The sequence below is a fragment of the Phyllostomus discolor genome, chromosome X (assembly GCF_004126475.2).
Source record: "Phyllostomus discolor isolate MPI-MPIP mPhyDis1 chromosome X, mPhyDis1.pri.v3, whole genome shotgun sequence".
Taxonomy (NCBI): domain Eukaryota; kingdom Metazoa; phylum Chordata; class Mammalia; order Chiroptera; family Phyllostomidae; genus Phyllostomus; species Phyllostomus discolor.
This window is the reverse complement of record NC_050198.1, coordinates 22,306,896-22,334,376: the sequence shown is the minus strand read 5'-3', so window position 1 is coordinate 22,334,376 and position 27,481 is coordinate 22,306,896. Positions and strand designations below refer to the sequence as shown.

Genomic DNA, 27,481 nt, shown 5'->3' with positions numbered 1-27,481 from the left:
GCACACTTCATGCTTTTATGTATGCCAACACAGGCTGGAATGAAGTGTCTAGGGTTGTAACTACAGTGCTTGTAGAAAGCTTCCTTTCAAAAGACCAGTAAGCATATTCAGAGTTTTTTCTTGATGGGTGTAGTCCCCAGTTTCCTTATCTGTTAATTGGAAGTTAGAAACAGTGATTCTCTCTCCCTCTCTCTCTCTCTCTCCCTCCCTCTCTCTGTCTCTGTCTCTCTCAATGCCTACTGGTCTAACATTTAATAATGTTACTTTTATTTTCATTTTCACTTATTCCATCAATATTTTTAAATCACCCACTATGAACTAAGCACAGGTAATATAGTTGTGAAAAACATAAATATTGTCTCTGTCTTTATTCTAGGGATGTGAGGGAGGAAGGGGACAACTAGAGGCATTAAAGGACTTATTACATGAATAATTTCTTATAATTGTGATGCATGCCATAAAGGGAAAATAGAGGCAGGCTTCTGTGACCTAGTGAGGCAGAGGATGATCAGGGATGGTTTCCCTGAGCAAGTAATGTTTAAGATCTAAATGATTACTGGAAATCAGGCTGATGAGGACAAAGAGCAAGAAGATCCCTTGCAAAGGCTATGAGTGGGACAGAGGCTGGCACATTTGAGAAGCAGTAAAGTGCACTGTGTGACTAAAGGGAATGGAAGAGGAGGCATGGCCTGGGACAAGTTGGAGAGGAGGCAGCAATCATCTTATGCAGGGCCTGGCAGGCCACAAGCAGGAATTTGGATTTTATTCTCAGGGCAATGAAAAGTCATGGAGGGTTTCAAGGTATCATCAGATTTGCATTTTTAAAAAAGAACAATAAGGAAATGGACAGATAGATAATAATAAGCAAATACAGCTAATGGTAGAAGCTGAATTTAAGTAGTGGGTATGAGAATGTTTACTGTAAAATCATTTCAACTTTTCTGTATGTTTAAACATTTTAAAATAACATGTTAAGAAAATTTGACCACAGTATGAAGAATGGATTGATGGAGAGCAAGAGTGGCTGCATAGATAGCAGTTAGGAGACTTGGAATAACCATAGAAAGGGGTAATGGTGGCTTGGACTACGGTTGTGGCACAGAGATGGCAAGGATTAGACAAGCTCTTGAGATAGTTAGGAGGTAAAATCAATATTCCTGATTGAGTTTGCCTCAAGGTAAGGGAGAGGCATAAACCAAAGATTATTACCCAGTGCCTACTTAGTATAACTGAGTGGATGATGGTACCAGGTACTGAGTCAGGATGTAGGTCTTTCTACTCCAGTAGAAAGTCCATCAGATAGTCCAATAGATATTATATGGGAGTAGAAAGACCTAGGTACAAGTGAGAGGGTGGAATGAAGAGTTCAGTTTTTAATGTGTTGAAAACATGAGCTACCCTGGTGGAGATGTCATATGGGTCATTGAAGCTGGGTCTGGGTCTGAGAGAAAGAATCTGGGTTGGAGATGTGAGTTTGAAGTCATAAGCATATGAATGGTTGTAAAACCATGAGAGCACAGTACATGGTAACACCCAAGAGGGTATAGGAAGTGAGAAGAAAAGAAAGAACAAGCACCAAAGAATCCAACGTTTAACACTGAACAATTTTTGACAGAGAAGGAGAGGGAGCAACTAATGAAACATAAATTAGGCATATTTATGACAGAAAGCCTCTATTGATGGGCTTTGGAAGTGCTTCCAATCTTTTGCAATAAATGCTGTGTGTATACTCATTTCTCACATATGTATCTATCTCTGTAGGATAAATATGCCAAAGTGAAACATTTCTCACACACACACACACACACACACACACACACACACCCCTCATTTTGAATTAAAAAAAAAAAAGGCTGCTTAGAAAAGCCACCAAACATAGACAGTTTATTTAACCATATTTAATATGGCATTTGATAGGACTGGTTAAATGAATTTGATAGATCCCTACAATGTAATACCCTGTAGCCATAAAAAAATCAGGTTGTCAACATATTCTGATATACAAGGGCAAAAGGAAGACTGACTTTTTACAATTTTGAACTATTTAAATTTTATGTCATTCACATCTATTACCAATATTTAAAGAGGTTTGTTGTGCTTCTACACCATACTTAGTAAAAGAAAAAAAAGTGACTTAAAGATCAATTTGTCTTTTATTTGAAAGCAACACCAACCTATTTCTGGTGGACTTTTGCATACTTATGTTTTGCATCACAGAAATGCTCAGTTAGATATTGGTTTTTATGAAATCATGATGCAGAGGATTGCTCTAAATGAATCTTATCAAATCTGATGACAATTTATTTTTCCAATATAGAAAGTAGAAATGATGTTACATTTTTTGTTTTTTTCTGTTTTTAAGAAGGGTAACATTGGGATATGGGTGTGACTATTTTTTAATGCACCACATGTACTAAGCTATACTAGGTCACTAACTTAAATTTTCTAGAAATAGTCTATTTTTGAATAATATTAAAATTGCTTATTCTCTTACTAAGAATAATGCTAAGTATATTCTTAAGTCTGTTTTCAAAATTCAAGAAGAAACTTAAAATATGGAACAATGAGCTAGAATAAACCTGAAGATGATTCTAGTTTTCCTACTATTAAAATTCAGTTTCTATCCTTTTAAGGATGTTTAGGCCCTGTAGCTGAGGGGCTAAAATATGACTCCAGAAGACTAGGGCAGGTATGTTCATACTCGAATAATCAGACTGTGCCCTACCTTCTTTCATCTATGTCCTCCTGTCCACCATAATAAGAACAGGATCATGCCAAGAACTTCAGTGGAAAGAACACTGGCCTAGGAGTCACACACCAGATTTAAGTCCAAATATAGTTACAGTTTCTACATGATCTTGGGCAAGTCATTTCAGGTCTCTGTGCTCAGATTTGGAATCTGCAAAATGAGTAACAAGGTCTGATACCCTTTTCAGCTTTAACTGCCTTTGCATCTAAGTTTGGTGGCTTAAGCATCTGGAATTCTAGGTGACAGAAAGTATGGTAGATTGAACTATTGGCCCTGATTCTTCATTCCTTCTGCATCCACACTCTTGCCATGGCTTCTTTGTAAGCAGAACATATTTCCCTGTCTCTTGATTTTGGGCTTGGTCATGTGACTTCTTTTGACTAATGGGGTATCAATAGATATGACACAAGCAGGGCTCAAAATATACATTATTTCTTATCCCCCTTCAGTTAAGACTGGAACATTTTATAAAATACATGTTTGCAACAGAGTGCTCTAATAGCCAGGTCATAACTAGGGTGATCATACATCCCAATTTTCCCATGTCAATCCTGATTTACATCTGTTATTCTGGTACAATGGTTTAGCTCCCTTGGCTCTCAAAAGTGGGCTGATTTAGATTATAAATTATATAGTCACCACATAAAATCTTGAAAATGTACCTGGGTAAGCCACAAGATTACTAAAATAGCAGAGCCACAGTCTTCTCCCAACAACCACCCCCATGTGCCTTCTTTGGACCATGGGGATTCCCAGGGTAAGGAAAAAGTAGCCAGTATCCCTGCTTACTCTTCAAGTGATCTACATCCTGAGTGATCCCCCTTTCCCTCAAACCATTTGAGGAAACCTAAAGTAGCTAATAACTAGAGAAAGTCTGGAATTTCCAATCTCAACTATAGTGTTGAATATGCTTGCACCAGCCATTTCCCTTATGGTAAGGCCTATGAATCATTGCATGATTTGCTTGTTGACAGAACAATGTGGTACACTTTCTATCATCCAGTCAAGAAGGTCCTGGCCCATAGACACATAGAGATACATGCATTTTTAGATTTTCATCATGATCCTAAAGGTTCATTCCACTGACATCTCTCCTCTCATTTCCTAATGCCCTCAGGTGAGAAGTGCCAGGGAAGAGGAATCCCAGGACCCCAGCCTGCTACTGGTAGGAAGTGTCAGCCAAACAGTCTCAGGAGGCCTCATTTTGGAGAATGGTACCTTCAGAGCCGACATTTCCCCATGCTAGAACGGAGCATGAGTATACCCTCTACAGGAGTCCCAGGATTGTCGGCCATCTTCTGCCAAAGACGTTGCTCTTCCCCTTGAGAGTCCATCCAATCCACATTCTTTCCATGGCTCACACCTAAAGGGAAAGGGGAATATTATACTTCACAAATGAAATGTTTTAGTTTTTTGGAAGACACCTATTAATTAATCTCTGAGGGGGCCTTTTAACCACAAAGCCCTTCACTGGCTTCTTCTCACTTACCATAGGTCTAATGAGTGGTGTTAGAATAAAATATACATCTTTTGCAGACTGCAGTACTCTCCTCTGCCTAGATCTTGAGAAACAATCAGGATGACCCTAGTGGCTCATTTCTTCCCCACTTTGGTAGTGTAGCAGAGAGCTGGTTCATTTGGACTAACGTTAACATGAGAGAATAACAGGCTGAACTGGGCTCTGAGGCTCTTCCTTTCTAACAAGGCCAATTCTCTGACCTGGGGAGTTCTCATTTTTGTGGTATAGATATTCTTGGCTCTACTTAATCTGTAAATAAGTAGAGCATCATAGGGGTGGGGTCATTCTCAACAGGAATGTTGACTATGATGCATATAAAACATTTATGTCTGGCCCAAACAATGGGATAATGAGACTTTGGGAGGAGCTACATGTGCTACCCTACTATAAATTTTCCTCTAATTCTCCCTGTTATAGTTGTGTCTTGTGGCACAAGTGGTATGTTTCCATGTTTTAAAAACATTAAAAGTATTTCCTTTCAACTAATGTGAGTAATGGCTGCAAATTCTGTACAGAAATGAGAAGAGGATGAAGTAAAGTTGGTCTCAGAAGTCTTTCTCTCCCCTATCAGAAGCCTCTGTTTTTTGGTAATCCTCTCCTGAGCAAAACCCAAAGTAAAGCCCAAGAAAGCAGTTAAAATTTACTTATACTAAAGTGTAAATGATATTTTGTGAAAAGAATGAATATAAAAAGTATACATCCCAAACTTGTAGTTGAAGGATACAAAGTTCTGCAGTAGTATTTTTATTTTATTTTATTTTATTTTATATTTCATTTCATTTCATTTCATTTATTTTACTTTATTTTATTTTTAAAAGACTTTGTTTATTTTCAGAGAGAGAGAGAGAGAGAGAGGAAGGGAGAAAGAGAGGAAGAGAAACATCAATGTGTAGTTGCCTCTCATGTGTCCACTACTGGGGACCTGGCCCGCAACCCTGGCATGTGCCTCGACTAGGAATCAAACCAGTGACCCTTTGGTTCACAGGCTGGCACTCAATCCACTGAGCCACACAGCCAGGGTAGTATTTTTATTTTAAAATGAACATATCTTTGGATAGAGGCATGGAACATCTGTGGAAATTTCAGGAGTCAGCAAAGCTGAAACTATATTTATGCCTACTATATAGCACACATTCAGGAACTACTCCCCAGCCCCATGCCCAGTCACAGACCATCTGAGAGTCCTTACCACTTCCAGTATTCAGACGAACTCCTCCCAGAAAGATGTTGCTGGAAAAGGCCTCCTTGTCCCAGATGGTAAGTTCTAGGCAAACATTCTTTATATCCAGGGGATACAAGCCACTGAAGAAGAAAGTGTGATTCCACTGAGGGTTAACACTTTTTTTTATTACCAGAGTTTTGTGCTTGGTGGCTTTGCTATCATCAGGGAGCAGGTAGCTGCAGGAGAAAATTCAGTCAAGCCATCAGTGAAGCAGTAGGCAGAAAAGGGAATCCTTAAGTACTGTTTCAATTTCTCATAATTCCTGGTGTGTATCGGTATGTGTAAGTGTGATATATGTATTGGATTTCCTCTCTCCCAGATTCTTAGATGCATAAATCTGGGTTTATTTAGTGGGATGGTTTACTATTTAAAGTGGGTAAATAGTAAAATGCTCACACTCTCTTTTCTAATCATATTTTGGTCCTTCACTCATCTTGAAATGAGAATGCCTCCTGTAGTATACACAGTTTAATGTCCTGCCTCCTGTCTTCTTTGGCCCACTTGTGAGCTGACTTGAAGCCAGCATGCTGACAGCTTCTAACCTTAAGAGCATGTGTCTTTTGGCTTTTCCAGTTAAGGACTCTCTCAAGCTGTGTGAGCTGACTCAGCTTATGTGCAGGGAGTCCTGGGATTAGTAGGGATTTAATGTCTCCAGGACTGTCAATCACTCAGTTTTAGAAATTGGTAGGTGAGCTTCCCTATCTTTTGAAGGGACAATGCTAAGGTACATTCCAGAGTTCCTTCATGCTTTCCCCACTGGAATTATGCCCACAGCAGTAAACTTCCTATAACATATTTTACCAGCTTTCTCCCCTCTTCCCCATCTCATTTTCTTTACTCTTACTGGTGCTTCTTGGACTCTCTTCTCAAATAAAACACCTGCACCCCAGGCCTTCTCTACTATGGTCAAAACCCTGTTTTTGACTACAGTAGAGAATGAGGTTCTAGGTACCTGATGAATCAGAAAGCAAGCTTTAGAGAAGAAGACATATGGGTATGTAATTAGTACATCAAACAAACATGGAAGATGCCACAAAACAAATGACCTTACAATAAAAAGGATACATTGCTATACTTGACATTTCATTTCATGTACCAAGCAGAGACTACTTGTCTCCCAATATTCATTCTCTCCTTATTATCATTTTTAAAAGAAAAAACTTCATTTTTTTAGTTTGGCACAAGATTGCCCAGAATAAATACCAAATTCCCCAGCTTCCCTTGCAGCTTGTTTAGTCATGCAACTAAATTCTGGCCAATAGGATACAAGAAGTAATTTAGTATGAACTTCTGGGAAACATCTTGCCAGACAGAATATGGCTATCTTGTCTCATGAGGTGAACACCATAACAAGATAGAGGAAACCTCTGTCTCTGATTATCATGATCCTTCCACACCTGCCCTACACACTTTACCTTTAATCTTTGCTTACATGCAAGAGAAAAAAATTTTTTTCTTGTTTAAGCGACTCTTAAGCTGGGTCACAGATAGCTAATATTAACTAATATATTTTATAATATTAAACTTTATATAAGGACCTATTCTTGCTCTCTCCTGCTCTTTTATAAAAATCTGAGGTCCCTTTAAAGTCATTTCAATGTTGAAGTGTAACTAGGGAAATAATTTACGAGAAAGTTACTGGCTTTTTCAAAAATTATAGAAAAAGGATACCATTCTTTGTTATCTCTGCTTCATAAATGTTTAACATAATAAAGTAAAAACTATTAGAAGGGATGTTAAGTCAACACTGTGAGACCATAATGAGGGAGCTGAAATATGCTGGATGCAGGCTGAAAGCTAGGAAAACAGTTCTCTCTATTGTTTTAGATGGAAGAGCCACCATTCAAGGGTAGCTCTTTCTCAATACATTTCAAATAAACCTCAAAGCCCTCACTGTCTCATGGATCACAGATCCTTTTATCTCCCATGAAGTATCATCTAAAATGAACTATAACAAAATTACCCCTTGACAAAGCTATCAGAAGTGCCTCCTGACTTCACCGCTGTCAAATTCTTTGCCTCTTTGATGAACACTTCTAGTATTCCTCCAGAGGGTATAGGTGGCTCCTTCTTTCCCCTTTTAAAGGTCTTCTTTCCTGCATGAGTCATCAAAATGAAAGGGATGGAGAGAGTGAGACAGAAGGGCAGGGGGGGGGGGGACGGGAAGAGGAGGAGGGAGATAGACCATGAGTTATACTTCAAAATTTACAAAAATATCTACTAAGATTTATTTCATTTGCTGATTGAATCGGGTCTTAATATTATTGTATTTTTCCAAGTATTATTTAAATGTTTATACCCCATTGGATTTCTTCTAGATAGGTTTCATTTGTGGTTATAAGTTTAAAACTTTCAGTATTACCCTGCAACATATATCTTTTCACAGGGTATAAATGAATAAAATGGAAAAGACCCTGAGAGTTGCTTGGGCCACATTGGAATGAACCTATTCAATCCTTGCAATATCCCTATGAAGTAAGGAAACTGAGGCCGAGAGATAATAAGTTACTTGCACAAGGTCACAATGAAGTGGGTGATAGTGAATGGAAGGACACAGGAGACTGCCTGTAGGATTTGATGGAAGGAGCAAAGCAAAATAGATTTATTTTGTAAAAGATTTTATTTATTTATTTTTAGAGGGGAAAGGAGGGAGAAAGAGAGGGAGAGAAACAACAATGTGTGTTTGCCTCTCACATGCCCCCTACTGGGGACCTGGCCCACAACATAGGCATGTGTCCTGACTGGGAATTGGACCAGTGACCTTTTGGTTCACAGGCTGGCACTCAGTGCAATGAGCCACACCAGACAGGGTGCAAGAGAGATTTAAAAGTTGACTCCATGTGGATTTTTCCTTTACATTCTGTGTTCTAGATCAACTTCTTCCTCAAGACTCACTGAGTAGCTCTGAATATCATAAATCCATACAGCAATTAGCTATACAGCTACTCTATCCTGGAGAAGATCCTATATCTCTAGGACTTCTGGGAAACAAATCTCACCATTAAGTCTGCTTTCTAAGTATGAACTTAGAAACCCGCATCCTTCCCCATATATAGTTTATACTTCTCAACTCTCCTTGAAAGTCAGTGACACCTAAACCTTTAAATTTCAAATGTATAATGCAAAAGTAACAGTCCAAACAATTCAGGATCCCTATTCCCACAGTTCTAGGGCAGAATATTCTTGATCAAAGTCATTGATTTTTTCTTCACCTTGAGGTTGTCCTGGCAGAAACATCAGGTTCTCTTCTGGGGGAATGTAACGTAAAACAACTGTCAGTTCTCCTTTGTACTGAAGGCCAATGTCAGGAGATAATTCCACCTGGCCAAGGGGAGACATGTGAAAAGAAAATGTGAGAATGCTTGTTTTGTTATTTTGTAGCCCATGTTTGTACATTTAGTTGGTGGCTTAAGTATAGCAATCCATTCCTATTCAACTATGTTAGCACTTACTGGCTTAAGAGATGTCTTAAGTATGAGAAAAGAGAGGCTGGAAACTCTATGAATACATCTGCATATAAATTTTAATATTAAAGTAAAAAGAATTTGAGAGATGTTTAACACACATTTGGTCAGTCAATAGATACAGAGTGCCTGTGATGCATTGAAAACTAGACCATCACTAAACATACATATATGATAGTTGGGGTATGAGGCAGGGATAAAGATACCACCGAAAATAGCCCCATAAGGTACTTCTTCCTGTTTGCCCATATACTTTCCTAAGTAACTAAGAAGGGGAAAGTAAGCAGTAATGTTTGATTCACATTGGGCTGCGTGCCACCCATTATAATTCACATCATTAAAATTCAATGTGGAAAAACTGGTTCACTGTAACATTGTTGGTGGAAATGTAAAATGGGATAGCCACTTTGGGAAACAGTTTTGCAGTTTCTTAAAGACTAAACATTTAATTGCCACACAACCTAGTAATTACACTCTTGGGCATTTATCCCAGAGAGAGAAAAGATTATATCCACATAAAAATCTGTATAAAATATTAGTATCACCTTTATTTGTAATAGTAACACACTGGAAACAACCTGGATGTACTTCATCAGATGAATGGTCAAATAAACTGTGATATATCCACACCATACAATAAAAAGTAATGACTAGTGATGCGCACAACTTGGATCTCTATTAAATTATGGTGAGTTAAAAAGGGCAGTCTCAAAAGGATACATACTATACAATTCTATTTATATGACATTCCTCAAATGACAAGATAATAGGTACAGAGAACAGATTAGTGGCTGCTAAGAGTTAGGGATGGTGTGGCAGGAGGGAAATGGGTGTGGTTATAAAAGAACATGAGGGATTTTTGTGATGATGGAACTCTTCTGTATCTTGGCTGTGGTGGTAGATACACAATGCTACATATGTGATAAAATTACATAGAACTAAATACACAAACACACACAAAGGAAAACTGAGGAAATCTGAATAAAATTGGTAGATTATATCAATGTCAGTATCTTGACTGTAATATCAGGGGAAACTAGGTAATGGCTATATAGGATCTCTGTGTATTATTTATTATAACTTCATGATGATCTACAAGCATCCCAAAATCAAAAGTTTAAAGTTTTAACTGCCAACCCAGAGCCTTTGTTCTGAAGGCCTCCTACTTGCCACTGAGTCATCTGAACTTTAATTTTTCATAAGTAAGATAAGAAAAGTAATATGATTTATAAGACTCTTCTTTCAAAAACCTGACTCTTGAATACTGAGTCAAGGGTTGAGAACTGCTCTCTTCTGAGAGAGGGCAGACTGAAAGAATTCAGGAACTCCAACATTCACACAAAAGTCAGAAGCCATTCAAACCTCAGCAAAAAAAGACCAAAAGGAATCCTTGTCTGACTGTCTTTCCTTTTGGTGGTAGTAAAACTTATTAGTAAGTTGGAAAATCATTTAAGTATTTTATTCAACCAATTTACCAGGGGCAAAAATCAGATTAGATGGTAAAATAGACTCTCCATCTAATATCTGATTCACCTGATCAGATTTAATTTGATTATTTTAGATCAAATGCCTTGTAAAAGGGCTTCTCTTATTGTTTTGAAGTTGCAGTAAATTTTAGTTTATGTGAGCATCATAAATGAAAAAATTATAATGGATATTATGGCAGATTAAAGAAGTCATGACTTTTTTGGATACTATAGTCAATGAGAGGTGGAGTGTTTGTCCTCCCTCTTTGGATCTGAATGGGCTCTGTGATTGCTTTGACTGGTAGAATACGGCAGAAATGACAATATGCCAATTTCAGGGTCTGGGCTTTAAGATTAATAGCTTCTACTTTCTCTCCTGTAATGGATATTCTTGGGGTGTTCCCTCCGGAAACCCATGATAGAGGTCAAAGCCAAATGTAGGTGCACCTATTGTCAGGGCCGAGTTCCCAACTGGCAGCCAACATCAAGTGTGAGACAACCAACTTGAACAACCAAACCAGGCAAGCCTTAAGATAATTTCAGCCTCACCTTCCCATCTGGCTGCAACCACATGAGAGACCTTAATTGAGAAACACATAGCTCAACCAAGTTACCCCACAGAATAACGAGCAATAATAATAAATTACTGTTTTATGCCACTAAGGTTTAGAATAGTTTTTTATACAGATGGGAGAAGGCTGTATTTGCCCTTGGCTGAGATCTTTAAGTAGAGAAATATGTTGGTAGGAAAGTGGTATGTGCAGGTGTCATATACTAACATATAGTATCTCTATATGGAAATGTATCTCTATTTCCATACTAGTAGGAATTGAAACATGCATTATTGGGATTTATTGATATTCTATTGGTTTTCAGCTTAAATTTAAATATACTGGTGACTTTATATAAATATAGTCATCAAATTTTGTGAAAGTATAAAACAATAAACATGAAGTCTTGTAGCATCATGATCACATACAAAAGAAAACCAGAGGGAGTCATCTTGTACCCTGCACATATCTAGTGCTTGGGGAATTTTTTATATTCTTGCAAGGAATTTCCAAGGCACTATCTTCTCCTTGTATACCACCAGCCAACTCCTGCTCAGACAAAAATTGCAGAATTCAATTCAACCAACACATTTGAAATGCCTTCTTGTAGTAGTTCTTTTAAGGCATTTTGCCAAGTGGTATGGGGACACCAAGACACAGACCCTGCTTTCAATGAGTTTTCAGTCTATCCAGAACACATATAGGAAATAGCAGCTCTATTCTTCTTCCCTTTTTTTAAATGATTCATCAAATTAATTAACGCTCTCCATTCCCAATGAAGAGCAGGCTTGTCTCTACAAAGGCCATGCATGTCTGCTCTGATCAGTTGAACTGCATGCTCATCAAGAGTCAGCTTCTTTAGTCTCTTGAGGTCTTTATGCCAGGAAGGAATATTTGTGGTTCTAATTGTATAATTTAATATTGTATAAACTTAAAACTACAAAAAGATAGCTGTTACTATAAATATTAAGTTGACTGCTTTAGAAAAACTAAAGATTTAAAAGTAAATTTGCTGTTGGATTATATTTGGGCTTGAAGCTATAAAAGACTAGAAGAAATCATGAATATTTAGGAATATTTTGTATTTGGGTTACTTTGAAAGTATTCTTAAATTCTTGTTTCCCTGCAGAGAAATTCAAACTAGAAACTATTCATGATGATACATCAGGGGTAGAATTTATGCCAAGAATATATGACAGAATTTTAATTACTGAAACAATACTCATATAAAATGAATCGTCCCTATATTAGAAAACTTGAAAATGAATGCACATTTATTTAAGTTAAAATAAATGTTTAAGAAATGCATTGGGGTATGCATGTGTATGTATATGATTTATGACTTTCTTTATTAATTGATCCTGATTCTCCTGGGATTCTACTACATAGCAAACTCAATGTCACATAAACAATGAAAGTTGCTTCAATTAAGTACAAAGAAACTATTGTGAGAAGAAAGAGAGTAATCCTGATTGGGATAAAGAGGTGGCCCTTGCTTGGTCCTTAAAGGATAAAGAGAGATGATGCTAGATGAATATGGAGTGAGAAGAAGGTTAGTTTGGTTCAAGAAGGCAGTATGAGCAAAATACAGTGGGGACTGTGTAGATAGTGTATAAGAAATAGTAGAAAGTAAAGTCTAGTTAGAGATGTGTGTACAGGAAGGTGGTAGTAAGGAAGATGGAAACAAGGCATCTTTCTCCAGAAAACACTAAGACATGAACTTATGTTATAATGTTTTATTAGGAGGGGTAGTGGGGTATTGGGATCAGAAAAGGAAAAGAGGTTCACAAAGTTGTGGTATTAGGCAAAGTTTCATGAAGACTAACTTTTGCTCAGTCCTACAAGGGGAGATATGAAAACAAGACAGATCACATTCTCACAGATCACATCAAAGGCAATAAAGTGAGAATGTTTATGTTCCTTCTACCTTCAACCCCCAGGAGACTTAAATACCCAGGTTTTTTCATGCCCATAGATCAAAACCACTCCAGTAGCCTGAGGACTCCCCTCCTACAAAGACTGACAGGTGTTGGCAGGAGGGAGTGAAAATTATGGGCAGCCATGTATGCCTGAAAATGGGGATATGGGAAGAGCACTGACATCCTCCTTTGCTACAGAAGGCCAAGCCACATCAAGGGAGCACTGAGTGCCAGGGTGAGGTTTAGGGTTTATTCAAACCACATTAAAAGCAGCTGGGTCTCTGAGCAGGGGTGTGACCTAATCAGATGCCTACTATCTTCTGTTTTTTGAAGAGAGAGCCCCTTTCCATCAGAGTAGAAGCAGTATTCACAGTGCATTTACAGGTCTAAGATGGGATGATAAATTATAAACAAATGTCTGCCAAAACTGCCCAATAGAGAGACAACCTTTTAGCTAGATAGGTAATAATTCCACAGGAACTTACATTTATTCTGTCTGAAGGCAGAACAGAGAAATTTTCCTTGGAAAACGACAAGCTTGCTGTTGATTTTCAAAGGTCCTTGAACCTATAATAGCACCTTCTGGGAATGCATGAATGGCAATTTGTACTAAGAAACCCTTGTTATCTGACTACCTAATATGCCTTTCAGAAAAATAATGAGTTAATACTTCTAAGCAAGTTCATGTTATGCATGAAATTATACCATCAGACTACTTTACAGTATGTTCAGCATCTTGAGTTTTATCTGGGTCTGTATCAACCTCCTGACTGACTTAGCACTGTAAGACTTAACTAAAACAAAGGTAAGTGTCAAGGGAATTCCACTAACACAGAGTCAATAAGAAATAAGGGACTATGTTCAGTATTGCCACTGTGAAAATGTATCTATTTCCAAAAGCTTGGGGACTATTAATTTTAATAATTTTGATCCTCTATTACTAAAGAAATTGGTTCCTGTAGCTGACAGTTCACTTCCTTAGCTGGAAAATCTACAACAAACATCAAGTCTCTGGGGCTGCTCATACTATAGCTGCAGCTGAAGTGACTACTGCATCAAAATGACTAGGAATGAAGTGACACCGCTGATAATCAACCACCACATGGAACCCAGCTCAGCCTGAAAGTGAGCCACCAGTGAAATGGGAGGCAGCATACAGAGCATATTTTTGCATGGATTTCCATTCCCCTTCATTTTTGGAAGGCATGGTAGCTAAACAAGTCCAAACCTGCATCCTTCCCTTCATATGTGTCAGAAAAAGCTTGGCAGAGAAAGATGACATGGATTAGAGACACTAACTTAATTTTGGGTTCCCCAGAAGTGAACTCTTAGGTGAGGATTCTTACATGCAAGTGACTAAGAAAGTCCTCCAAAGATAGACCAGTGAAGGGGTGGGAAAAACAGGTATGGAAAGGGGAAGGAGCCAGGCAAGGGCAGAAACTGATACAGCAGGAAAGCTCTGAAGTATAAGTAATGCCTTGGAGTTTTTTCCACACTCAGTAAGGGAAATGAGCTTTCAGACCCTTCCCCCACCTCACCTGTCAGGTGTTGGCTTTCTGCTCATGTGGAAAAAAGCTATGATAGCCTGGGGACATCCTTCAAAAGAGTCTCAGGTGGAAGCTATTGAAAGCAAAACTCCCAACAGACTTGGTGAAAGGAATCCATGGTCATTAGGCAGAGAATCAACTGCATCCCATGGACATTAAACACAATGAGAACTTTTCTACCTTGAGCAGGCTTATCACAAGATGCTTCTTTCTTACGATAATAGAAAGTGAAACCACTCAATGGCAATGTGAAGGTGATCATGGGGAAAAGCTGTTGCTCCTTGAGTGCAGAGGAGGCCTGGGAGAGGCCCAGGAGAGCTTAGATATCCCAACTGCAACCATTTCCAGGAAACTAACTGGGAACACTTTAAGCTGGTTTCCAAAGAGCCCCAATATGTTTTAATGTTGAATTTATGACAGGAAAATTAATTACAGGTACTAAAAGGCATGTTACTCATCCTTCATGTGTGTCATGCATCATGTCTTAGACATTTTCTACTATGATTCCATGATGCTCACCCATACACACAAGGATGAAGTGATAGGAGATTGTCACATTATGTGTTATCCTTTATGATGAGACTTTTCATTCAATTGCAAGAGATGTAGTGCTGTAATGATCAAACATTTCCCATAATTAATGTCACAAGAATGTTATGCTATCATGGAATTATTTGTTGTTATTATTGTACTTTGTATTTCTATCAGATTTATGTTAGTCATGGGCTTGCAGTTATTTTATTTTAAATATTTTTATTATATTTTTGTCATTTTTATCCTCAGCTAAAGTATACTTCCTAAAGAATTTTCCATTAGTTATTTACACCATGTTTGAGATCAACACTTATAAAATCCCACTAGAAAACTGTATTTAGTTTCTGAGTCTCAGACTCATATAAAATGAGGATAATTATAACTTAGCTCACAATGGTTGTTGTAACCATTAGATGTGAACAATCTTGCTATTGATGATGATCACCAATTGTTGCTGTTGTTGATGCCCAACTTTTGTTTTTTTTTTTCCTGTCTTGCATCCTCTCACCGTTAATTTAGTACTACTGTGTCTGGATTTCCTTTGAGGCAATACCACCCTTAGGACCAGGGTATATTCTGATTATCTTAAGCCAATCAATGTAGCTCACTTCCCTAGTCATATTGTCAGCTCAGGGTGGGCAAATAATATAATTAGGATTGGGAGAATCAGGCTCAGGGTATTGGTTGTACTATTTGAAGAGGAGGAAGTCTCTTCTCCTGGACAGTGTAGCTCAAGGATGGGTGGCTTGAAGCTGTTGTAGTGTACAAAAAAAGGCATACCTGGAGCTAATGAGAGAGGCAGGCACTGCATATAGTCTGAAAATGAAGCCAACACAGAGAAGAGCGACCAGGAGATTCCAGTGCCTTGATAAGATCTGAGCATCTGGATCAAGCAATGCTTGATAATCACTGGCCAATAATTTCCTTTTACTTTTTGAGCAGTATGAGCTGAGGTTTCTGTCAATTGCAATACAAGGACCACAATGTAACATAATATTACCTAGTATTTATTGAGAGCTTACATTATGCCTGACATAATACTGTGAGCATCACATAAAATGTGTATTCAAGCCTCACAGCACCCCTGTAAGCTATGTCTAATTATTCTATCAGAAATGAGGATGCCAAAGTCTGGGATGTTAAGGAATTTGCCCAAGGTCAAACAGTTGTGAAGCTGCCATGATTGAACCCAGGAAGTTTGAAGCCATTATCTTCACCATCATGTGGAGTTTTTTGCCTCTCTATATAAAGAAAAATGTTTGGCTGACTCAGACTCTGGCTCAAGAGGTCTGCCACATTGTGGATGAGGCACAAGAAATTCACACAGACTATTGAGTCCTGTGGAGGAAAAGGGACAGCATGGCTCCTCTCTCAAGGGGAGAAAAAGCCTTGGCCCTTGCCATGACAGGCCTTTATTTCTTTTCTGGGCCCATTACATGATGGTCCTCATTTACTATGCACAGGTTCACTTTAGGTGGTTACCTTTTACAGAAAACAAAGGAGATGATGCTGCTAATCACATCACAGAAGAAGGGTATTTGCAAATGCAAAGAGAAAAGTGGTTGAACCAGTTACACTCCATACTAGGGAGTTTTCACATAGACTTTGGGAAGTTACAGTAAGCACTTGCTGCCTCAATTCAGAGTGAGGGAGTTTTAGCAAAAGCAAGTCTCAAAGCGGCCTAGGTACATTGCAGGTCTGATTCCCCATGGGAGAACCTATCCATGGGCATGGGTCCTGTCTGGGCCCACACCACGCAGAACAGCCTCCTATATTTGGTTATGCAAATTTGATCTTGTTCCCTCATTTTTAACTTATCATTGTACATGTAGAAAGACTCCTGCTATATTGAGTTAATCCAAGGTACTATCACTCTGGTTTATATTGTCAAGTTCTAGAACCAGCCTTAAGATTGTTTTTCTGACAATAACTCAAGACCTGGGTTATGAATCTCCAAAGTAGAAAAGTAGGAAACCAGATACATTAGCTACTGGTCACTTACTCATGGGAGCCAAGGCAAGACCACTCCTGCTTATGTATGAATTGTAGAGAATAAGGAACAGAAAGAATGTTTGAGACTGATCTTGCTCTATGGATTTGTTTTTGTCCATGTGAAAATGAATGATTTCTCTTTCTAATGGGATCATATCATGTATTCATTTTGTTTATCCATAGAGACCTCCAAATGATGAATACATTTTTAGTAAATCATATTAAGAATATATATTATGTAGTTTGTGTTATACAGCCAGCCTGTATTAAAGAAAGATTTCCAAAACAATATATTTACATTTATTATATTATTCCAAAATTAGCTGTACTGTTCTTTCAGATTATCCTGTGAAAATTGGAAGTCATCAGATGCTTTAGGCCAATGACATCAATTTGACTTAGAACTTGACTCACTGCATAACTGTTTGACTAATCTGGAAGAATTTCCTACCTTGGGCTGTAGCACAAACCACTCATCGCTTGGATTTTCAAAGTTCCATGAGTCAAAAGGAATCTCTACCTCCCCGAGGAAACTGTTATGTCCAAATCGATCATAATGCCAGACCGAGAGCTGCAGCGTTCTTGTTTCCAGTTGGCTATGGCTGATGGTGTACTGCAAATGAGATTAACAACATCACATTCCATATGGAAGTCTCTGCCCAATTTTAGGACAGGTTAAAAATTTACTTCCAGCATTTTTCAGATCAGATGCATTAGTAATATGCACAATCCAAACACAGAAAAACTTTAGTTTTCTTTGTTTCTGCTACAACTGAGGTAAACTCATTTTGTGTTAGACCTAGCACTGAAAGATATATCAACAAGATATTTAGGGGGAAGTCAATAAACTTCAGATATTGCATACAAAGTATTAGGGGATGAAGCTTGTCCCCTTTCCAGTTTTACTTGGTTTTTGTTTGCCTAATGTTTTTTCAACTTCTACTTTGTAAGCTTGAGGTTTAATATATCAATTCTTCAAATTCTCTGTTTTATTTTATTCATAATGAGAACTCCCAAATCCAAAAAAAATGTATTGACAGTGAGATACTTCCAAACGCCAAACCTCATAAAGTCCAGCCTAAGTGCAGGGATGAAAATATAAATATGAATAATATAAATATGGAGAGAACAGAAAGAAAATATTGCTCTGGTAGCTTTTCCTTTTCCAGCAAAATGTTATCCAGGGCCATGTGCCCACATACCCTCCAACCTTCTGTTTGTTTTATGTAACTACAACCTAGAACATTCTTTAGAATGACTGATTCCTGAACTTGAATTTGTATCTATACCTGTTCCTTACTGTTCCTGACATGATTAAACTTGGCTCTCTCCTTCCTGAATTTGCCATGGTACTCTGTTCATCTATTCTGCATGGGCTCTGCCCTGCTCTATTATAACTGCTGGATTCACCCTCAGCCTATACTATTCATTCTCCTTTTTATATGTCTTGATATCAGCTCCTGCTTCTACACATAACCCCACTAACACATGACCCCATTCACCAACTTCCTGCTATGGTGGCCTTTGAATCCATCACTCTGGGCAGAAGATGCATAAATTTCCCTGTGACTGGCAATAATGTCTACACTGTAGTCTCCCTGGATCTTTCATACCAGGCTAAATTATTTCAGAGTAAGAGAAGGTGTTATGACCTGGAAGCCCATGGGGGAAAAGAATTTCTTTAGGACTAAAGCATGGGTCATATTTTATCTAGGCTACATTCTCTGATATTTATCAAACCTAACTCTGCATCTCCCCTGTTCATTAACCACAAGCCTAAATTTAGCCAAATTCTGAAATCGTAACAAGAGACAGCACACATTCATGCAATATTAGCAGAACAATGGGTATGTACAAAGTGACCTGCTAAATCAGTGTCAAAAATGACAAATTTTCTTTTATGGGAACTAGAAAAAATAGTTTTGCTAAGGGCAAAACATATTTTTGGGACAAGATGTGCCAGCTCAGATGCAATTTTGCTCGATCATCTCTACTCAAGGTGCAACTTGAGCAGCAGCAGAGAAATAAACAGAGTAAGAGTGGTTTACATTTTTTCTTTTCTAAAAATTGTTAGGAAAGCCAAGAGTATTACATTAATTTATTCAAACTGCACTTTTCTAGAATACACATAAGCCCTGACATGCACATTTTCTATAGTTATTTCTAAACCAATGAGGCTGTGAACAGTATCACTTGTGTTACTATGACAGACTATTTATTTACCTTTAGTGTTTCATTGAATTCTGGATTGGTGCCTGTTCTGATTTTGGTCTTGCGCTTATTGTTTCTAGACTTGTCAGGAAGGAGGTATGACTTGACATAACTGTAGATGATAAAAGAGGAAAGTAGTTATTGGGAAACCTCTACTGTGCAAGAAATAGTCAGGAAATTTATTGAATAAAAGAGGTAAAGGGAATAGGCATATAAACATAAGAGACAGAACCAAAAAGAATTAAGTCTACATAATGGAATACCTTAAAAACAACTCTGGGCTTCCAATAAGAGAGAAGCAAGAATGAGTAGTGGTAAGGAGTATGGGCTCTGGAGTCATGCCAACTGGGTTTGAATCACTCCCTGTCTTATTAGTTTTGGTGAATTCAAGAACTTACTTATGTTCTCTGTTCCTCAGTTTCCTCATCTATAAAACTGGAACATTAACAGTACCTAACGTACGGCATTGTCAGGATTAAGTCAATTGACACATACAAGGAGCTGACATATTTTACACCTCAAGAGGAAATATAATCTATTATAATGATCATTAGTGTTGCTAAATATTATGGGGTTATATTCCTCTCTATTCAAATGTCAGGACTTCTGATGAGTGGAGTCAATGGTAATATGCGAATGAAGGAAAATGGTGAAAAAGGGGAAATAGAAAATAACAACCTAAGTCACAATAGCAATTCTACCTAACACCTTGACTTAAACTATGCCAGGAGCCTCCTGGAGCAGGGGCATCATGACAGACTCAGAAATGTAGACGTATAAGATTCTACCAGAGTCCTGAAGCACATCTATGGGGGCTTTAGATAACTAACCCCTTTCCATGCTAGTCTAAATGATTATATTTGTCTCAAAGCCCTCTGATATTTAGCTGAGGAAATATAGGGAGCAGTCTATATTCAGAATCTATATTCACTTATCTATATTAAGATACTTGAAAACAGCTTTGTTGAGTTGTTTACTGAACCTAGGTCATCTAGTATTGTATATAGAAAAGGGGTCACATAGCTGGCCTGAGAGCGCTATCCTTAGAAATGCCTGCTTACAAGGTTGGTCCTTGGCTAGCATCTGGGCACTGGGATTTTAGGAGGGTTCTCATCATTCCCAGAACAGATGTAGTTTAGTCACTGTGACTAAAATTTGTAAAAACAGTATGGTTTATGCTGAACATCTGTTTTCTTTGGAAGATTAGAATTTTGCTATGTGACTAGTTGAGTCTCTAAATGGGCCTCCCTGGCAGACATCATTGCACAAGTGTCACAACTTGTTGCTAGAGGAATTAAATGCATCCTGTGTGATTCCACTGAGAGAGAACACTTTTGGAAGGTGAAGACTGAATTCTTCAAAACTTTGACACATATGCCTCTTCCCTTTGCTGATTATGACTACATGTGGAGTCCTGTGGGCCCTCCCAATGAATCATCAAACCTGGCAATGGTATTTGGAACCCTTCACACATTTTTATATCCAGCTCCCTTCCAAGGTGCTATATCCCACACCTGCCCTCTCAGACTGATCCCTGGAATCCTGCAAGCTTCAAAATTGCCCTTTTGAGTTGTTCAATTGGGCTAACAGCTTGGTAATTTTCTCTGGAGGGTTTCCCAGAACAAAAAATTAACTCTTATACATTCTGAGGTATGCCAGCATGTCAGCTTTCTATCTCAAAGAGCTGCTTCTGCATAAACAACAAATATGTCAGTACTAAATCATGTTGACTAAAAGCTTCTTAACAATCAGGTAACCACAGACATAACCATTATACATGCACTTCAGAGAATATTTAGAAGGGTGGCATAGGAGGAAAGTGACAATCAACCTTCAGAGGAGGCTCTGAATGAAGAGGAATGCTAAGAATCTTCTGAAAAAGAAACACACATACTGACAAAAATAATTCAGTGATTGAAATAAACTGAGGAATTTGCTATGTGCTTACGCATCTGTCCTCTGTTTCTTTTCATCTCCTATGGCCAGATTTCTGCAATTCTTGACAACAATGTAGAGCCCGCCAGTTTTGTAGCAGTAGCTGATATGGAGAAGGATTTCACCGCTGACCTTCAAGTTGCCATAGTCTCCTGTTTCACTGTAAACACTCATCATGCTGTTAAGGCTGCTCTGGAATAAACAATATAAAAAGAGGCACTCAGTGTTACACTAATGATCTCTTCACAGAAACCACCTGTTTCATTCAATTATAATTCCTGTTCTTTATAATCAGCAGGGAAGTCTAGGGAAGGGGAAGAAAGCAAACATCACTTATTTTGTTTGTTTTTTTTTTCTGGTGTTGTGTAAAATTTAAGCCTTGGAAAGGACAGTAAGATCTAAGACCATTAGTAAGGAAGAAGGAAGAATTTTCTTTCTTCTTAGTAAGAAAATTGCTAAGAGGAGAAGCATTGCCCTTTTGCATTAATGAATAGCCTTTGTTTAATCATTTTTAAATGAATACAGATTCATTGAGGCATTTCCAATCCCATCTCCTCTGTAAGTCCCTGTAGCTTTCTCCTTTTTCACTGGGAGGCTCAAGGTCAATGCATTTGTCAGGATAAATAAAAGCTCATCTTATATTTGGTGCTAGCAAGAGTTACAGACTTCTCTCTAGGACACTTCCAGAGAGCATCCCATTAGTCTTTGGAAAGCCATATCTGCAGATTTAACAAGGGCACCCCCCAGCAGCTGCATGGCTACTTAAGCAAGGTAAGACCACAGCTTCCTACACCTCTGTAAAATAACAACCCACTAAATAGAACACTAAAACATAAAATAACACACCAACCTATAAATACAATGTTTCAAAAAGTTCAAATGTACCAGAATAAATGAAGGTTCTGATGAGTCACTATTGACAAGAGGTATATTTTCAATCAAATGTAACAAAATTAGCCTTTAGTACCAGAAGCAGGAACTCTGTATATTAGCAATATGACTGTCACAAAAGACCACCTGAAAGGCTTTCATGAGTGACCCAACAGTCTCAAAAGTCTTGTCTATAAACCACTGGGAAGTAAGGACTATGGTAAGTGCAAAGACAGCTTTGACTTTCCACTTTTTCACATATATACAGTGTGAGGCAAAAGTAGGTTTATAGTTGTTCACATGGAAAATAATACAATAACCAATAAATAGTAATACAAGAATAAACTCTGTGTTTCATATACTCACAACTTTAATTATACTTTTGCTCCATCCTGTGTGTATGTGTGTGTGTTGTGTGTGTATATATATAAAAGAAAATTCATTACATCCCTCCAATTGCTCAGAGTACAGACTACTCAAAGAACAGGGTGTGAGTGATGGCTAGTATCTCTTCTAAGCTTAAGTCAAGGGCAAGAGCAAACCAAGGGTGTTATAATTATAGTCATCCTGCCATGTCCACATGTTCCACATGGTATGGGTACTGAGGGAGGGCTGTATTTGGAAATTACAACTTAAAGAGAGCCACTGAGTGACCTAATTTGTCTTTTCTATACCTAAAATAAAGCAACAGAATTGTCATGCTAACAGCTGCCTTTTCAAACTTTAATTGTGTATAAGTTACCAGGGGACCTATTAAAATAAGCATATAGATCTATTCTATCTCAGGTGAGGTCCAAGATTTTGCTTCTCCAACAAACTACTAGGTTCATAGTTTCTGAACTGTGTCCAGGCATCCCACAGCACCACAGCAAACTTACAGGGGCACCATGCATATTTTAAAATTTCAAGGGAAACACAGCGATATCTATCAGGCACCATACAAACTAGTAACAGTAGTTCATAGTGTCAACATTAAATCAAATTTTATTCTTTTCAATGAAATTTTATCTGTCTGAAGCTGAGTTTTTGACAGTTGCTGTGAGAAAAAGCATGTATTGCACAAAAATCAAGGTAGAGTAAGAAATTAAAGTGGTGCTATACAATCACATTCCAAGATTTGACAATTCATGTAGTACCCTACAGATACACACATCCCATTAGCAAGTATTAGGGGCTATTTAAAAATGGAATAAAATATTATTTTTCTCTCAATTTATGTGTATTGTTTTTCCAATGGCTACTAAGTTGTTATAATACCAGTATTTATTAAATTTTTTACCTAAATAATTAATAAATTGGCTAGTCGGGTATTAATTTTGGTGTAGGAGTACTATGAAAGTATCACTGATATACTAGGGGCTCCCTGAACTGACAAAGTTTTCTCTGTTCCAGGTAATGCAATGTTGCTGGTCCATGAACCATGCTTTGAGTTTCAAGGCCTTCAAGAGTAAGCCCTAACTTCCTCATGTTGTATATGAGAACATTCTGGCTCACAGGAATTGTTAGCAGTACCAAGACAGACAGAAAGATCTCCAGATTTTTAGTCTGAAGACTTCCCTACCATTCCTCACACTACCTCTTTATATCACTAAGTTGTAACTCATAACATCCCTCTGCAGCCACTATTCAAAGAAGATACTCTGTAAGCAGGGTGTCCCTACAGATGGAAGAAAATTTAAGAACCTGAAAATGTTGAATCTTGGGAGAAATTTAGGCAGTTGAAGCAATTTTACTACTAACCAAACTTCATGCTCTTAACTAGGCTAATGCTGTAATTTAAAATAGAGATATTTATTCTAAAGTTATCTTGTTAGTGGTAAATAATTTTGGATCATGTGTCTTTTGACCGATACTCATATTCTAATGTTTAATGAATGTTCTTTTTGGGAAATACTTAGATTTTGATTTTTTTTACCTTTTAAATGAGAACCTCTGGTTAACTGAATACAAGTAAGAAAAAGATGAATGCTGAAAAAAAATGCCCACCTAATCAGATTTCCCGTACCATGAAATGTGTAAAGGAAAAGATGGAAAACTCACAGTGTCTGAGTCGGCATCAGGCACATTTAGGTAGGTCCACTTCCTGTCAGATCCTGCTTGAGAATTCTTTAAGGAAGTCACCCAAATGTCAAAAGGAAAAAGGGCATTAGAGCAACAGACAGAAATTAGAGAAGCAAAAAGGAAGATTTATAGGCCTGTGGATGGGTACAAGGTCACAGGGGCTCCTGAAGGCTACCTCTTGAGAAAAGCCTTGAACACTAACAGAAAAGGGTATTTATTCTGTTGGTAGTGGGAAGCTATGGACAGTCTTTGAGTAGGAGAGAAACCCATTGAGTATGTGTTTTAGGAGAATAACTGGCAGCAGTGTGGGGGACAATTGGGGAGTTGAGAGTATGGTGGCAGGGAAATGTATCAGCAGAGAATTGAGATATGTATAGGCTTGAGCTGATAGGAGCCTGAATTATGGATTGAATGGGGTTTTAAAACCTGTGTAGGGACCAAGGAAGGAGAGGGAAGCAATCAGGAGCCTTAAAAAAATTCCACACAAAATTAGACTGAAAAGCACTCTGTGGGCAAAGGGCAAGCAGGTGACTGTCACTATCACACATTGTCCCCCAAACACCCATATACCCTTTGGAGATGCACAGAAAATCAACAAGAGAAAGAAGAAACTTCCAGTGCATGCTAGAGAACTGCTTACTGTTGACAGGCCACTTGCTAGGCTGTGGGTATTTGCAGAAAACCTGGAGGACACTAAGTCATCAATGCCTTCTTCAGTCTCTTCCAAGGAGTCCTAAGGAAGGAAGAAAATATCAGTGATCTGATTTACTGCTTTCCTAGAAAGTATTTTCACTTCCAAAACCACTTTCTTTTTTAAATATCTGAAAAATCAGATACAAATATCTAGAAATAGCCCTAGTCCTAGGTTTTTCTCTTGTGCTCTCCATTCAACCTGAATTACAACATCAGAAGAGTGGGATGTCCTTTCCAGTGGAAGCCTTATGGAAAGAACACAAAGTTTAGAATTATACAGACCTGGGTGTTCAATCCCTACCTCCCTGATCTCTAAGGTGATTTACTTTGGGCAATGAGCTTAAGTTATTATTTTTTTTTATTAAAAAAAGTTGGATCTGTGCATGTATGTATCTGGGTGTGTGTATACCAATAAGATGGGAAACTAGATCTCTAAAGTCTTCTCAATAGAAGAAACTATTTTAGACACTAAAATCTTGTCCAAAATCCCACATTTTACTTTTTTTCTCATGTTTTTTTCTTCTTCATGATAAAATTGCTGTTTAAATTCTAGTTATTTAAGCAATACATTTTATAGTAAAATTTTTCAAGCAATATAGATAAGTATAAACTCAGAATTCTCATAACATATTAATGAACAAATTTCAAGATTTTTAGAGTATGGGATATATATCCCATACATACATATACACAAATAAATTTGTATCATCATGCATACTGTTGTTTTTCTTATGGACACCTTTCTCTTTCCTTCTTCTCTTTCCTTCTTCTTACCCTAGGTTAAACTAATATTTTGTATTCTTCTGTACATATTACATCTCTTTCTCCTTGTTTATATGAAAAATCACATAAAATTATCTACAAAAAATCTTTGAGTAATTGTATATAACCTTTACTTTAACCATACTTTTATAAATTTAGATTTTATATATATGTAATTATGTGCTCTTGTTTTTAAAAGTGATTTCATTAAAAATAGGACAAATAGAAAATTACAAAAATCATAAATTACAGATTTATGCCTTAATAAGTCATTAAGGAAGGAGAAGATGGTGGAAGAGTGAATGGAAGTCATACTGACCTCCTCCCAGGGCCAATCTGGAATTACAACTCAATTGTGGGGAAACCACCCAGAACAAACAACTGAGCAATAGTGAGAGAGAAGCTGTATAACTTTGGACAGACAGAAGAACCAGCTTTGGAACAACCTATCTAGTAAGCAGTGTGGTAGAAACTCAAGAGGGATGCTGGGTGCCCACAGGCAGCAGCACCACAGGGATAATTAAGTAGCCAGTTGGATCTCTCTGAGAAGAATGGGGTCTAAACCCTCAGCTAGAATTCCCAGTCTATAGCACCAGAGCTCCAAAAGAGCTCTGTACACAGATAACAACCAGCAGCAAAAAGTGGCAGGGATGCAGAGACAGATGACTGGAGACACAAGAGACATTTAAAGGGCCAACACACAAATTTTCATTTGTAGCCACTTACTCTGGGCTCTGGAAAAGCTGGGGGCAGAGTGGGCTGGTGACACCTAAGGAGAGACTAAGAACTGAGGCTTTGGGGAGAGAATTGAGAGAGGAGATGCTGGGATTCTGGTACTGAGTCATCACCCTTACAGCAGCAGCCATCCTACTCAGGCAGACCAATCCCCTCCAAGCAACAGCAGCCTGAGGGGAAACAATAGCCTCTGCCTCAGGAGGCATTCAACCCCACCCTACAGTGCTTAAACCTGACTATTGAGTGTAGAGTGACTAGATTAACAACTGAAGGAGACAGCCAGGGACAGCAGATCCCTGGAAGTATCAAACAGGCTGACTAAGGTCAGACAGGGTTGACATGTGAGAAAACCAGAGGCAGATCCAGAGAGAAAAAAACAGTGGTAAATACCAGAAGCTACAGAGACAAACTCCACTGAGGTCTTCTCCATGATTTGCAATATTTTCTTTCCTGCATAGCTTTTTAACATTCATTTCTTGTCCAGCAAGTTTCTATATATTGTCACTAGATTTCATACTATAAAGTATTTCAATTCACATATTTTGCTCCACCCTCATCTTAGCCAATTTTACTTTCCACCTTCCTCACATTATTTTCATTTCAAATTTTGTTTTCTCTCTTGCTACTACTTGTTTCCATTCTGTACTCCTACTATTTCTCCCCCATCCAGACACACAAAACCAATTTTCTTGTCAAGGGTCATCTCACATCCTTTTTCCCTGTTCTTAAAATACCTGTAGTTTCTCTCCACCTTTAATAATCTGCTAGTTGGTTGTGGGTAGGATAGTTGTTGTTACATTGGTTTTTCTATTTTATCTCTAGAGTTTCACTAATTCTATATTTCAAATATGAAATTTTACTGGTCCCCTCTCTTACTCTGTTTTTCATCTCAAATTTTAATTTTGCCATCTTAGCATGTTTTTTTTCTTTTTTTTTTGTCTTTCTTCTATTTATCTTTTATCCTGCCCTTTTATTTTTTCTTTCTTTTTCTTTTTTCCTTACATCCCAAATTTTAATTATTCCTCTCTTAGCTTGGTTTTTTGGTTCCTCACTCTTAATATTCCTTCTCCCTCTATTATTTCAAAATCACTTCCCATTCCTCTAAACATCTCTTAGACTTTTCTTTGTTTCTTTTTTCCCTCTTAATCCCATACCACCTATATTATTTTTAGCTTGATCATTGTTGATACTACTGTGGTGGATCTTTATCTCCAATTTGGCTCCTATATTGTATTAATTATTTACCATTTT

The 27,481-nt window shown here is 37.8% G+C and overlaps 1 protein-coding gene across 5 annotated transcripts in view; it reads right to left on the bottom strand.

Annotated features, from left to right (window-relative positions):
* Nucleotides 1–825: 825 nt before the first annotated feature.
* SYTL5 (synaptotagmin like 5) overlaps nt 826–27,481 on the bottom strand; it is a 213,643-nt gene continuing 186,987 nt past the window's right edge. For 4 of the 5 annotated variants that reach the window (XM_036016436.1, XM_028523498.2, XM_036016435.1 and 1 more), the window contains exons 10-18: nt 24,681–24,773; nt 24,020–24,085; nt 21,123–21,301; nt 19,187–19,286; nt 17,415–17,576; nt 8,703–8,811; nt 7,454–7,586; nt 5,458–5,666; nt 826–4,112 (exon numbers count right to left, since the gene is read on the bottom strand). In XM_036016436.1, the coding sequence (XP_035872329.1) occupies nt 3,970–4,112; nt 5,458–5,666; nt 7,454–7,586; nt 8,703–8,811; nt 17,415–17,576; nt 19,187–19,286; nt 21,123–21,301; nt 24,020–24,085; nt 24,681–24,773 (1,194 nt within the window). In that variant the 3' untranslated portion in view covers nt 826–3,969. The remainder of the gene's footprint in view (nt 4,113–5,457; nt 5,667–7,453; nt 7,587–8,702; nt 8,812–17,414; nt 17,577–19,186; nt 19,287–21,122; nt 21,302–24,019; nt 24,086–24,680; nt 24,774–27,481) is intronic. The other variant, XM_036016438.1, reaches the window with a different exon arrangement.